Source organism: Xiphophorus couchianus, chromosome 19 (genome assembly GCF_001444195.1).
Source record: "Xiphophorus couchianus chromosome 19, X_couchianus-1.0, whole genome shotgun sequence".
Lineage (NCBI taxonomy): Eukaryota > Metazoa > Chordata > Actinopteri > Cyprinodontiformes > Poeciliidae > Xiphophorus > Xiphophorus couchianus.
Window position 1 is genome coordinate 723113 of NC_040246.1, and position 15644 is coordinate 738756.

The following is a 15644-nucleotide window of genomic DNA, read 5'->3' on the forward strand; positions in this document are numbered from 1 at the left end:
AAAATATGCAGCAAGAACATAGCTGGAAACACGGCTAATGTTCACCATGAGGGCTTTAATCAGACAATTCCTCAAGAAATAGGAATTGAATTTCTCGATTTTTGTTTTAAGTTTACAAAAATGATATCACAAAAATCAAAAGAAATGATAAGAATGATAATGAAAGTTTAAAGTTTAAAAATATTTTACCAATCAACAGCAATTTACACATTAACAAACCAGTCATTGTTGCCTTGTAACTCAGATTTAAGTCTTTTCTAGAGAGCATTAGTGAAGTGGCCATGAGGAATTCTGACAACTTTATTGAAAATACAAAACATCAGTCAACATTCAAATCTTATTAAGAATGTTGAAACTGGGTTTAATTTCTGATTACTTATATTGTGATTACATTGCTAAGGGTTAAAATCGTATGTGTGTTTCAACGACATGCTAAAATCACAGCGCCATACAGTGGACCGGCAGGAGAACTACAGCAGATTCAAGCTCTCTTTGTGGTCTCATCTGAACATGAAACGTTCCTCCATTCAATTTCCAAAAATACCGTCGATTTGAAAACAGTTTTTTTTTTTTTTTTTTTTTTTTTTTTCAATGTAGCCTAAATTCCTACAAAGCACCGGTGAACTGAATACATATTGCCTTTTACTGTTTAGTGTTTAACTCTGCATTATTACTTTCACATTTTTTATCGTCATTTTGTGGAGCAGTTTCTGGCAGCAGTCACATCTGCAAGTGTTTTGGGATACGTTGTTGGTTTGCTGTTTGCGCTGTATGCATAGAATTTTTACTCAGATAATGTTTATGTTATCAGACTATGAAAAACAAAACAATAACTGATGTCTTGAGAGGTTTACATCTCAGTTATATCTCTGTTGGTATAACTGCTCAAAATCACTCCAGGTTTCTTCATCGTGAACAAACGATACTTGTATTCAGTAAACTTGCATAACATTGTAATAAAGACGTGTTTCCTTTTTCCAGTTAGGTTGAATGATTGAAGAGGTTCCACATATGACTGTAGTCATCCCTGCTAGCGTTCGTTTGCGGCTGCTCTGCTGAGTTGGGTTTTTTTTTGGTCATGTTTTTGTCCAGCAAGGACAAGGAGTCATTGCGAATATGAATCTTAGCTTTGAGGCAGGACATCCATGCAGAGAACATAATTAGACTGGGTGCCCATTTGTTATGGAAGCTTTGAGAAGAGACGTTGAAACCTTATTTTGTTTTGATGTTGGTCCTATTGGGGGAGCCTGGCAGGGCGTCTGCTATCGGAATACGACTTGCTTGGTGCTTGAGAAGTATTGATTTTGAATCTTGTTAAGGGCTTTGATGTCTTTTTCCATCACATGGTTGCCCTGCACCATGCGATGTGGGGGAGGCACACAGATACACCAACGATTCTTTGAGGCTTGGTTCCCCAAAACCAGATATTTGCATGCTCCGTATGAAAACAGATGTAGGCTTTTTTTAAATTATTTTATTCACTGACAAAGAGAGGAGACGCCTGCTGTTTAACGTCAGAATCAACAAAACTTTATATTTTCTAAGTCAGAATGAGAGAATTTTCTTAAGATGTAGAAGTTTGCAAAAACGAATCCTCATCAACTGAATTGTCTTTTAAACTCTTCAAAGTTATAGTAGAGGAATGAAAATAGTTTAATTTTAGCCCATTTCTCCTAAAAGAAACTGCTGTAATTGATTCAGATTGTACATCGTCTTGTACATGTACATCGTCTAAAACATGGACTTGGAGTAGAATAAGCCATTTTCTAACTAATTTGGCTCTATGTTTGGGTTTATTGTCCGTTCAAAACCCCCATTTGATTCCAAACCAATTGTTTTGTAGATGACTTGCTTCAATATTCCCGGAGACAAAACAAGTTCACCCGAACTCAAAGTGCGTCTCCTAGTCAGGCACGTAGAGTCAACAAATCGTCAGCCAACATTTTTTCTCTTTTTACAAAGGGATGTAGTTAATTAACAGTAGCCACGTTTCCACTGACCGTTTAGTTGCGCAAATAGGAATACCAAAAACAAATTCGCTGAAAAAGAGACAGGGAAATAGAAAAATAAATAAATAAAAAAACTAAAGTTTTTCAATAAAAAGATTCCACATTAGAAGAGGGGGGTTTTCGGCCGTATCAGAATTGGTGTATTTCACGAAACGCCAATGGAAACACTTCTCCCGCATCTCGCTTGTCATGTGATCGTCTTTTCCTCTAGTAGTAACATGCAGTTGTTGAAGACTACAGGAAGTGTTTGGAAGATGAGGTTTTTTTAAATGATGTTGCGCGTGATTTTAATTGCGTTTCTCTTTTGCAGACGCAACAGAAATAACCACAGTTATTGAGACGAGGGTAAATACACGAGCTTCTCTAGAAAATAATAACTAATTCATGCATGATTTTTTTTTCAGTAGACACATATAAATCAGGTCAATTCACACAACGCTTCTCATCTTCTATGCAAGTTTTGTCTGAGATTAGATTTCTAGATGAGTGGGGAAAAAAAATCCCCACCATTTGTAGGAGTGGAAGATGTTTGTGTATCTGAGAAAACACAAACACTTAGCTGTCCCTGCATACAATTGGCCTCATGAATTTGGATGATACGAAATATGATGTGATGCAACCGTCTCCCAGGGCCACCCTCAAACAAATATGACACTTTGTTTCGGCTGAAGCTCAAACAATACAGTGTAATTTTCAGAACGTCAGGCCGGATTGTAAAGACGTGTTATTGCCCTCCCCACCCCACCAACTCAACCCCCCCAGGTTTCATCAGATTCCAGTCAGTGATGTCGGATGTATTTTATGTGACAACTGTAGTAACTCATGCATATCATCGCCCCTTCTCTGTTTACCACCCTCCATGGTTCCCTTCCTTCTCTCCCCTATCATTAATTGCTCGAATGCAGCAACGAGATGTTGCAGCGACTGTTTGATCACAACTGACAAGCAGCGTCATAAACTGTGAATCCAGTTCAGAAACCCAGCTTGTTAACTTTGTGTGAACAAAGCTGAAAATAATGAAACTGGTTTAGTTTAAATTAGTTTAAGGCCATTTTATTCCAGCTGTTTGAATTACTGATTAGTAAAAATACTAATTACAGGAAAGGCTCATTAGTCTGCAAAAAAGAAAATAAAAAACTGTCACAACTTGCGATGAGCAAAATTATTCCTCTGATGACTTCTGTATTTTTTTTCATATTGAGAAAAACTGCATTCTCTGCCAGAATTCCCTTTTTACTGAACTTCTGAGACATCAGACTGCCTGAATCGGAGATCTTTGACTGCGGCGCCCACATGACTCCTAATAAGCCAAAAGCTCAAACCTGTAAACTTAGTTGGTGCCTTGCAAAACGATTTACTCTCCCTGAGCTTTTTCAAATTTTCTTTTGCAGTATGTCTCTCTCAGCTTTGCTTATCAAGAGAGTGACACGTCAACAGTTCTTCTCAGGGGACCGGTAATAAATCAGCCAGACGATATGTCGGATCTGATTTCCTTGAGTTTCGGACATCGACAATCGGCTAATACATACATGGTAAAAGGATCTTATTTACCTCCATGAAGGTATAAAAATCTACCACCGTCCTGTTATGCTCTGCAGAAAGAGAGGGCTGAATGACTGGAGTTTAGACTAAAAAGTCCAACCCGACCAGAGCCGGTGCCCGTCGACATGTCCGAGCCTGATTTCTGACATATTAGTTTAGTTACGATTTTACTGATTTACTAAAAAAAAAAAAACTTTAGTTTAGCATCTTCCAGCTCTGTCTTGTTGCTTGTTGTAACCACAGGGTGAGTCAAGTGCAAATCACCTGGTGTGTGATTGACAGGATCCTATAAAGCCGTGTAAGCATGCAGTGTGCTGCTCTTGTTACAGTCTGATTAACTTCGCCATCCAACAGGTAAAATTATCCGCTCCTCTATTTACACTATATTAAGAAGATGAAGAACTTTATATCGTACATTCTCCTTTTTGGCTTTCTCTCTGCCGTACGTAGTGCAGGCTTACTAAACGCGTCACAGAAACCTGAGTCACCCAAAGTTGCTAACTCAGCAACTTTTTCCAGCTGCAAAAAGAGTTTCCGAGTTGGAAATCTCGCAAATTCTGTCAAAATATGGTTTTTGATTAAAATGTGATTTGTTGATTACAGACCCTGCAATAAACATAATTGAAAACTTTAATCGAGTCCAACCGCCAAGTGACAAATCAATTAATCGCAGGTTAAATTAAAATGAGAGCAATCATTTCCGTTTGGTCAACAGTCGCCCTCTTTAAAACAGTTGAAAAGCTGCCATTTTGAGTAATGCTGCAAACATTTGACACCTGGACGACCTGCCACTTTTGCCTGTTTTCCCTGTCAAAGCTAAATGACTTATTTTTTGAAACACGATTTTGGTTACAAAGATTTCATTTTCCATTTACAATATTGTTGTTTAATTTGTTGCAATTTATTTTGGATATTTGAAATGTTTTCCGGCCCTTTAGAAATTATAGCGTTTTTATGTTTGAGTTGGTGGGCTTGCATTATTATGCCTTTATCATTATGCTATCTGAAAATGGTCTCAAATGACAATATTATCGTTTATCGCAATCATTTCTGGGACATTTTATCGTCTAGTAAATTTGTTACAGTGACGAGCCTACCAACCACCAGTAAAATATGGAACTGTTTATCCTTTTTCTTCCATTTTATCGTCCAAGATCCTGACAAAACACATTAAATTTGTGATTGCAAAGGGGTAAAATGTGCAAAAGGTCCAAGGGAAATAACACAAATTTGTTTTTTAAACATTTAAATACTTATTCCCTCTCAAATCTCTTTTGGGGTTTTTTTGTGTTTGGGCTCCTGTGGGTCTGACTTGTCCTCCGCTGTCTTCCAGGAGTCCCACACGCGGTTCTCTCCGCAGGCGGGAGGGACTGCCTGCACGCCGGAGACACCTGCTCCAGCGATGACACCTGCAGCCCTCGCCTGCGCACCCTCAGGCAGTGCGTGGCGGGAGACGGCAGCATGAAGCTGGGGCCCGGGGCGCGGAGCCAGTGCGAGAACGCCATGACGGCGCTGCTGTCCACCCCTCTGCACGGCTGCCAGTGCAAGCGAGGGATGAAGAGAGAGAAGAACTGCCTGAGCATTTACTGGAGCCTTCACCAGTCGGTGCTGCACGGTGAGATTAGCAGTGCGCGCGCAGAGACCGTACGGCTGAGCGGTGGGACGCTGCGTGGTGCTGGCCGCCGCGCATGAATGAAGCGCCCGCCTCCACGCGGCTCAATCTGGGCTGAGAGCGAAAAGAGCGATTATTATGTCCAAAAGAAACATAGGTAAAAAAAAAACAAAAAAAAAAAACCGGGGCCCCGATTCCTTTTATTCCGTCCACGCACATTATATTTCATCACTTTTGTGCTCATTCCCAGCGCTCTTCTCTGTTCAACGCCGAAGCCCGTTATTTGTCATACCCTGACATTCAGGCGGAGGCATTTAGCGGGGAGGTTCACTTTCATCACGCAAGAAAGCGCGTGCAGCAGAGGCGCGGGGATGACAGCGCTGGGTGTTTTGTGGAAGGCAAATGCAAATGCGAAGTCACAACACCGAGATGCGCAGATGAAACAAAAGCGTTTGAGGTCTACATCAGCCAGCCCTGATTCTTACCGGAGCGGCGCAGCGGCGGAAATGTTTGCAGGGTGTCCGCGCGCGTTTAAAAACCTTTGAAATTCCTGAAACTAAAATGAAGGCCTTAAAATGTCTTAAATTCAATTTAGAAATGTAAGTTGGCCTTAAATATGTTGATGACATGTCTTAAATTTTCTCCTGTCAGAACTAATCTTACATTCTATACAGGGTTTTTTTTTTCACTCCAGCAAAAGTTCAAGTCACTGTGCTCTCTGACGGTGCGGCTACCTGTAACTAGCTGCTGGTACCCTTGCTGGTTAGCTAGCTGGCTAGCTTTTTTTGAGTTTATCATAGTGTAAATTTATCGCCAGTTGACTGGATGACATTCATCTTTGCTACTGGTTCACTTCTGTTTCCAGCACATTCACAGTTTGTATCTTGTGTTTTTCTGTCGTGATTAGGCCTGTTGCGATAAATGATACATCAATTAATCATACAAAACTATCGACTTCATTTTAATTATCGGCGTTATCGTCTCTTCCGGCCTTTTTCTCTGTCTGTTGATGACACTAAATAAAAAAAGGCTCAACTCCGGTGCTCTCCACTGACTCCTCCCTTCCTCATTTCCTTAGAGTAAAGCCCAGCGCACACGACACGATCTTAGAGCTCTCGGCCCATTTTCAAAACCTGACAGAACACAAACTAGCCGACAGAAATCCTAGGTATAACGGTTCGATCAGGTTCGGTCCTGCCGTGTGGTGTCCAACAATGGGCACAAAATAATGGCTACAAGTCCAGTGAACTAATTTTAAAACCAGGCATTAATCAATGCTTTACTACAATCTACCTGCAATGCATGTGGCTAGTGTCAGTGAATGAAAATCATTATAACCTATTTATGTCACGTTAACGAAGAACAGCTGAAAAGTTACCGGGTTTATCAACTGCGGTAGATATTTCTCTCCAACTCCTCCCCTTGTCATTTCTATATTCTTTGCATGAAATGTTGAATAAACATTAATGTTGTTTCCACATATCATCTCCAATGTCGGCTGGACTTCAGGTTGTGGCCTGTCAGCTGTTTGGGATTCCCCAAAGTAATTTCCCCTCAGAAAACACGGAGGAGAATCCTCGCTTTCTGATTGGCTGCCTGTCACATTCAACAGGCTGCGTTAAGATCCCAGTTGGGGAAAACCCCTGATTTGGATCAGAGCGGCAACGACGATCTACCGTAACACACCACACACTACAGGATGATCTGTTATGAAATCGCAAGCGACAATCTTAGAATATTTATTGTATTGTTTATCATCATCATAAACATTTCTTGTAAGAATTTTGATTTATCATCGATAAATTTCTATTATTTTAAAAAAAGACTTGTCTAAAACTTATTTTTACTTTTTTCTCCACTGTTTCACAAGAGCATCAGTAGGTTTTAGTGAAGTCAAAAATATAATTAAATGCAGTGCAGTTTAGTGATATAAATCTAAACCTTCTGTAAGTAAGCGATGTCCTGAAGAAGCTTCTTTTAAATAACAATGTTTTTAAAAACATTAAAGCCATACAGTTACCTAAAAAAATTAGCAGTAAATGTTTTTTTTACTGTTGTTTTTACCCTCGTAAAAACAGTACAATTGAACCTCGTCAATTGTACTGTAAAATACATTGTAAAATACAGTACAATTTTACAGTAGTGCAAAATTGTACTGTAAATTTACTGTAAATTGCCCTAAAATTCCAAAAAGTCCGAATCGCTCACCCCTACTCCCAACAACCGCACATTCTGATTTGCAAGCACAAACTTTATATACCACGGATTCTTTATTTTACATCCACACATCTGTAGAAATTCACAGCCATTTTATTTTACAAGACAATATTACTACTAGAGGGGGCCAGCCAAGAAGAAACTCCACCCAAAAGAAAGCATCAACACAGACAGCAAGTCTGCAGCATGTCCACAGCTGCACTGCAAAAGATTGGTAAAAAAAAAAAAAATTTCTCTGATAAATCTTTCCAACCGCGTAGTACATTCGAGATCTATTTGTTCAGGGAAGAAAAGTTAAAAACCGCTATAAAGTCCTGAGTGAAAAGTGAAGCATCCTGGTCTAATATCCCTGTGTGGGGTATTGCTTCCCATCTAGTAAAAGAGCTTATTCACAACACAATACCGACAAAAAGTGGGATCAAAAGTCCACCATGAGCAACGTTTACATTTAGTTTAAAATGAGCTACAAGGCAAATGTGATAAAGGGGGAATAAGGGGAATAAGAGTCAGCCAATAGGGTTGTGTATCTCTGGCTGATAACTGATTTTGATTGTGTCAATGTGACCAAATATTAGCTCCTTTCTGTGGAAAAAAAGGAATTTCACATTAAATTTGATTATGTAAATTGTTTAGGGTGACCTCCGCCTCTCAGCCAATGTTTGTTGGAGAAGGCACCAGCCCTCCCTTACCACTGAGCCACTTATGCTAAAACATAAAGAAGCCAACAAATTTATGAATACAACAAAGGAGTGCGTCAACTTTTAGCAATATCTGACTCAAAAGTTGATACCGGATTATAGAAGCTGAAAACGACAAGGCCAAGTGTAAATATTACTGAGCGCACCGTCTTAGGAAAAGGCTTTACATGGCAAAAAGACAAAGCTCAATTAGAATTTACCACAGAAGACCAATGAAATGCCCTAAAGGAACTTAGACAATGTAAAATGTTGCTGCAACTTTGCGATATTCAATCTGTTTTCTTTGTCTTTGCCAGGACTGAGTCTGGTGGAGAACTACCCCTATGAGCCAGAGGAGAAAGGCTCCGACTACGTTCGTCTGGCTTCCATCGCTGCAGGTAACTAGCAAGCAGAGTTTCCCTAAACTACCTTACAAAAACACTAGAAGAACACAAACACGCATGTCTCTTCAGAAATAATAGCCAACGTCCCCCACAAGGTAACATTCCTTTATGAAAATATTAACATCCCGTATAATGTTACAATCACAAACCTAATTGCTTTTCTTTGAGATGTTATGTTCCAAACCAACACAAAGTTGTGACGTAACGTCAAACTGATTAATGTTTTTTTACGTTTCTTTACAAATACAAAGCTGAAGGAGTGGTATGCAGTAAAGGTCTTCTGGTTCTGGTCCATTCTGCATCCCCAGAACCAGAACCAAACATGGAGAAGCAGCATTCAGCTTCTATGCACCACAAATCTGGAACAAACGTCTAGAAAACTGCACATCAGACGAACCACTGAGTTCCTTTAAATACAGTCTAAAAATCTAGCTGTTTGGAGTCGGAAGATTGAATTTAATCTTTATTGCTTGTTTCATAATTGGTGACTGTTTTATGTTTTTATGGCGTGAAAGACTTGACTTGTGATGCCGCTGAAATGTGCCACACAAATCAACTTGACTTCATATTCCACCAACAGTCCAAAATTAGCATCAGCAAAATTAGCCTCCCCTCAACATGACGCAGCTAGCAGTGTGTTTTAAGATTTTGACCAATGTGCGGCGAGGCTACCGAACATTCACTCGACGGGGCTGAACACAAACATTTGCCACATTCTGGTACCTAGATCTCTACATAATAATAATAATTTTAAAAAATCTAATAAATTATCATGCATTTTTGAAATACATTAAAACTTGTGGCTGTAATGTGAGAAAATGTGGAACAGTACAAGGGATAGGAAGAGTCAGTAGAAGCAGTTGTTATCCTCCATCATTTTGACAGAACACAGCGGTGGATACACAGGTGGCTTTGTGAAGTGAGTTACAGGCCTCAGTCTCCTTTTGTCTTGTCTCTAAGCCCGTGGGCAAGCCGTGGGGTTGGTATGCGCGGCTGTTTGCCCCCGAGGCACAGTTTAATTACCTATTTACTTTAACGCAGCGGGAAGCGCAGACACTGGGTAGCAGACAGACAGAAAGACGAAGCATAAAGAAGAAATAAATATTAGATTGACAAAAAGAAGAAGAAAAAAGAAACCGAAGTAGTAAGAAAGCTGTTTTCTTTTAACTTCTTTGAATACTTGGAATGGAGAAAGTCTGGCACACAAGTAAGAAGCGTCATTCATTTCTTGCCGTCAGAGGAGACACAAAGTCATCTGCTTTTATTTGCCCGACATCAGCTGCGCTTTGAAATGGTGAAGTGTGTTTTAAATAAACAGATTACGAGAGAAAACACTCCTTTGTCTAAGAATTCGAAAAAAAAAAGTTTTCAATAAATGATGCCAGAACAATGGAGTGAAAGGAGCCTGAATCTGGAAATAGTAGTTTTGTCAGGGTGTGAATGAAGTGAGCAATAATGACTTGCATGTGTATAATTACACATTATTGTTATTTTTCATTCCAGATTTGAATCCCTAGCTTAGGTTAGGTTGGTAGATGTGGGTCAAAGATCTCATCTGATGCCCATTCTGATCTAACTGGAGTGGCCTAGTCAAAGACTGGACTTAATTTAAATGGTAAATGGCCTGTCCTTTTATAGCACTTTATTAAGTCTAGATGACTTTGAAACCCTTTACACTACATTCAGTTATTCAGCTATTCATTCACATGTTGATGGTGGTGAGCTATATTGTAGCCACAGCTAGCATTCGACTGGCGCCCTTGACCTCCATCAGCAGGGACAGCAAGTGAACTGCCCTGCCAATGAACCCGACCGCTGAGCTGCGGTAATGTAACGCAGAGCAATATGATTGAATTAAGGCACTTCTACAAAGTGGAGTCAGCCAAAAATTCCTCCACAGCCATGCAAGAGACTCATTGCCAATTGTCTCCAACACTTAATGCCGCTTGTTGATGCCACGGGTGGCAGAAAAACAGAGGAATTCTCTAAGGGAGCAAATTCTTCTCAGCATTGCGCCTTGCACAGCAGTTCTGCCTGAAAAGCTTTGTGAGCGCAAAAAGAATGAATCAGAGGAAAGTAGCCCACAGCATAAAAGGGCTTGGTGTTTTGCTCTAAACAGCAGGCTGGTGTGGCTGAATGTGTCAGAGAGTATTGAGGTACATTCAGAGTGCTGGTTCTCCCCCGACATATAGATGCCATTTAACTCTGTAACCACAGCAACAAGCTACCAGGAAGTAGAGATTTACCTTCCATAACTTAGGCCTGGATCCCCCGTAAAGCTTCGGTAATACTCTTCCGTCATTTTTGCTGACATGTTATGCGACTCATTTTAAGGAAATAAAGGATGTTTGTAAAACAACAAACCCTTTTAGAGGTTTTTCCTGTAAATACCAGAATGTATTATGAGCCTGGCAGGCCACCAGGCTTCACTTGCCTTTAGCTCCTCCCACCAGGCTAGGAGTTGTTTATTTTAAGTAGGTTTTTCTACACCAGTGGCAGTAACGATGGATTATGATAGGTTTACAAACTGGGTGTGAGGGGTTGAGCACCAATTGTGCCGTCCCTGCACCCCTCCATTTGGCCTCACATGCTATTTCCAAATTATGATGCCTGACTGTGCCCCTCTGAGTTTTTGTACCTTATAACATTAAACACAATAACAAAATGGGCTGCTGGTGAACTGGTGAAAGCCTGCTTTCATGCGTTTGAACTTTGTGTGATGTTTTTCATGAGCCCGCCCCTTTTCTGATGGAGAGTGTACTCTGGAAACAAGGGCAGGACATGGTGCATAACTTTTGCCGTTGATTTCGCCCCCCTTTTCCGTTTTGTATATAAAAATCTGTGTCTTGAAAAGCCTTATTGTCTTAGTTCCAAAATTAATAAAGTCATTCTTGTCAGTTTCTATTTCAGTTTTAAGTGTCTTGGCCTGCTGATTTCAGTGAAGCATCTGAATTTAGCTCATCGTGCCATTAGGAAGTCATGTTATTTAGCCCAGTCATGTTATATATAAATTGTATTTGTGCCAGTTCTGTAGCAGTGGTGTATAGTTGTTTTCTTTTAATCAAGGAAGGAGATGTTGCTCCATGCCATCATGCTGCCTTGGCAAAGCAAAGTTTGTCATGGGTACAACAGCCCACAGCAGTTCTGCTCACAAATGTGAGTTGAGCACAAGACTAAACAGAAATATGAAGCTATGGAGAAATCAGAATCAATTGGTATTGGCAGGATAAAGTTTTAAAAAAGGTCTAGTTTTCACTTCAGAAGTAGGGCTGAGTGAAAAACTTAGCATGATTAGCATTTCATTTAAGTCGATATTGATAACTGTTAATTGATTTTTTTTGGTTTAAATACCTGAAATATTGCCAAACTGGTGGTATGATCTTTCCTGTTTTATACACAGCCTTCGCCGTTGTTTCTTTCATTTTTAAGAAGTCATGAGGAACGGTGGCAAAACTTGAAACCGCTGCACAAGTTACTCAAGTTGTTGCTAGGTAACCACAAGTAACTCAACAGGTTGTTACTAGGTAACCAAAGACTGAGTAGTTGATGCCACCAACCTTGTGTGAGGTGTCTCAATGAGAGGTTGAGCAGCTAAAGCCTTTCATTTGCCCACATCTCCCAGAATGCTGTGTGATTCTGGATTGGAGTTCAGTGACTCTTCCATATATTAAATATTATTATCTCCTGATATTGATCACATGTTGATCGCGACATGTATGGTTATTGATTTATTGTCCAGTCCTACTCAGAAGTAATCTTTCCTTAGACTGACACTGACTGATTTGGGTTGATTGGTTCATTTTGCCTGAATTAATGAAAACATAATAGCCAACTCCTTATCTGATATTTCATGAAAATAGCTAAAGAATTTCCTGAAGGTCTCGCAAATTTCTAATTACCAAAGGCAAAGTCATGTCTTGTCACCTCATACATATGCTGCTTACTGGAGTGACACCCTTTGTTCCTCCGCTGCTCTGAGTTACAGCCGGGCTGGACTGGCGCCGTACCGCTTCCTCATAAATTTTATTCCTGTAACTACACAGGAGGTCAAAGTTGACATCCACGCCGTGCATCTCGACAAGTCGGCTGCCAAAACAACGGAGGTGTGATTAATGGATGTTTTTCCACCCTTACAGCACGTCTCCCTCAAACAGAGTAATGACCCTTTTCAAAGATGCAAGCCGGAGCTGCAGCTCATCATATTTGGAAGTGTATTCAAATAACAAAGTGCTTCACCCTGCACCAATTAATCAGCTAACTGCAGTACAGTCAGTAGCGCTGAGAGACTGCGTCTATTGAAACACATTACATGTCCTGCACCCAGAGAGGAGCTCTTTAATGCATCGTTGCTCCGTAGGAGGGCTACAAATTGTGCTTCCTCATGCAAGAACTTTACACTTCACGCTCCCTGGCTGGAGAGAAAATGCGCCATTCGTTGGGTTTGCGTTGGGTGTCTGATGCAACAAGTTGCTTGTTAAAGCAATAAGGAAATCAGCTGTTTAGATCCAGCATCACTAAGGAAGTTCACTAAGGAAGTCCGTGTTGTTATGGAGTCCTGTAGAACAACCCGGTGACAAGTCTACAGCTTTTTGTTTTACCTCTCTGTGACGGCAGTAAAACTGAAGAATTATCTTTCAGGTCAAATAGTAATTAAGTCCCCAAGTTGGGATTAAAATGAGCTGCAGTGCGCTGTAAGGAAGCATCACATAGGAAATGAAAAGATAAATTAGAGCTGGATGACATGAAGCATTTATATCATGATGTTTTTCAGACATATAAGTTGATAGATAATTGCCAATATCGAAACTTGTTGATTAGTTGCTAGTTTTAAATATCTAAAATAGTGTCAAACTGACTTTTTCTGCTTTATCAATAGTTTTTGTTAAAGCATGTTTTGATTTTAATTATTTTCTTTAGCCCTTATGAGGAATGGCGACCAAACTAGCGCAAGTTACTCAACAGGATGTTACTAGGTAACCAACAAGCGAGTAAGTCGGCTGATGCCACTAATCTTGCTTTGCTAGCCATGAGAGGTTGAGTAGCTAAAGTCTTTCCTCTGCCTACATCTCCCAGAATACTGTGTGGTTCTGGATTGGGATTTCAGTGAATATTCCATCAGATGTATTAAGTATTGATATAATAACCATGTTTCTATCACGATATGTATATTACTGTTGGAGAATAGACACTGCACAAAAGTGTATGTAAAAGATACAACAGAAGACCGTCACGTAGCAAGTAAAAGAAAATAAAACCAAAAATGTTATTTAACTTTTTTAAATACAGCAAACAACAGTAAATCAAGGGACTTGAAAATTTAGAATTTTGCTGTAATTAAAAAAAAACCCAATGATTTACAGTGGAAGCAAACATTACAAACCGAACAGAAGAGAAAAAAACCTGACGCACCAGCTAGTTTCACTTGACAGGCAGCTGCACTGCTGAGCATTGTAAATGTCTCGGGGCTCTTCTTGACTCCGAGCTGAACTTTTCAGACAACAGAGCGTCTTTATAAGCGGGTTTGGTTACCTAAGCTGCGACTACAAGCCTAGATTAAACAGGATTGGGTCTCGGGGAATTGTAATATGTGGGAACATCTCCAATTTGCATCGACGTGACAAGGAAAGAAAAAAGCCAGGAGAAAAAAAAAAATCAACATACTGTTCACATCCATTTTCTCGCAGCTTGAGATGAAGTTCAGAAGGAGTTACTGTGTTTCTGTGGCCACAAGCGTCTTTAACTAAGTTATTTGTCCCAAATGTCAACAATCAGTCTTTGCTCAGCAAAGTAAGCAGCCCTCAGACACTCACCTGAACTGCTCTGTTCTTACTGTGATTATAGGTGCTGTTTTTGTGGTGAGGTTCAGTTTTGTACCCGTCTATTATTTGTGAGTTAAAATTTTTACTTTGGTGGAAAATAAAGATGCATTCTGTTCTATTATTTTGTCTTTTACACATTTTATGGATGCATAAATTCTGTTATCCATCTAAATCATTTTCTTGTAGCTCTGTCTAGCTGAAAGGTGAACATCCACCCCAGTATCAAGTCTCTTCAGCCTCTTTCAAGTTTTTGGGGGTTGAATTATGGATGAAAACAATTAATCAGCTTACAATTAATTGTCCATTAATGGTTTATTAGATTTTTTTTTCCATTTGATTAACTGACCGTCTGTCAGGGTCAACTGCCATGGAAAAGCACAGTAGACCCTGCACAAACAAATTTGTTAATTTGTTAAATTAACAAATTTTGTTACAGCTGAAAAACCACCTCATCCTAGAGCAGAAACATTTTAGAACTTGAGTATTTTTTTGGAGATGGCGTGTTTCCATTCAGAACATTTATTTTCGAAATTCAAATTCACGCAGTTTTACGGTCGATGGCGACACAGCTGCTGTTACGGCATGTTGGCACCGGAATAAACGGTCATAGCAGCTGAAAAAAAAAATGTGCCCAAAGAATCTAAAGAGCACAATACCATAATGACCAAAAAATTACATTCACGATGCAACCTTGCCATTAACGCCCCTTTAGGAAACAATTTGTCAAAGTCCAACCAGTGTACGCCGGTGGGCTTCCAAGCATTTAAGTCAGGAACACAGTAACCCGCGCTCTGCGATGGGCCGCTAGCTCGCTCTCCAAGGTCACTCCTTTTTGACAGCTCGGTCAGAGTTAAATCCACCTGGAGACACAAACACAGTCACTTAGCAAACTAATGAGCGCCTCTATCTGCCAGAGGAGCCGAGCGTCATCATGGCAGTATTGACTGTAGGGTGCGGGGGGGGAATCTCTTGGGAGGAAAAAAGAAAAAAGATTAAAAAAAAGAGAAAACATGAACACATGATGATGGATTGGGAAATAATGCGGCCGAAACAGCAGCGGTTGTGAGGGGAGCTTTTCACTGCCTCCACAGAGAAGGCTCATTAACAGGGAAGGTAGTGAGGGAGGAAGGGATGGAGCAGGCTGTGGAAGAATAGATGAGTACACAGAGAGGGAACTGAGCAAAAAAGAAAGGAAAAAAAGACGGATGACAACGGAAGGAAAACGGGTAGGGAAGGAGAGAATCAGGGGTTTGAGGGATAGCCCCAGATGTAAAGGGGGAAGTGCTTGATAGATGAATAGATTGATGAAGGGGAAGGAACAGTAATTACAGACCTTGTTGTGTGGTTGGAGAGATGGAGGAGTC

General features: G+C 40.2%; 1 protein-coding gene across 1 annotated transcript in view; it reads left to right on the forward strand.

Moving 5' to 3' along the window:
* gfra4a (GDNF family receptor alpha 4a) overlaps nt 1-15644 on the forward strand; it is a 190199-nt gene that overhangs the window by 148042 nt on the left and 26513 nt on the right. The window contains exons 2-3 of the mRNA XM_028001612.1: nt 4885-5166; nt 8375-8455. Of these exons, the coding sequence (XP_027857413.1) occupies nt 4885-5166; nt 8375-8455 (363 nt within the window). The remainder of the gene's footprint in view (nt 1-4884; nt 5167-8374; nt 8456-15644) is intronic.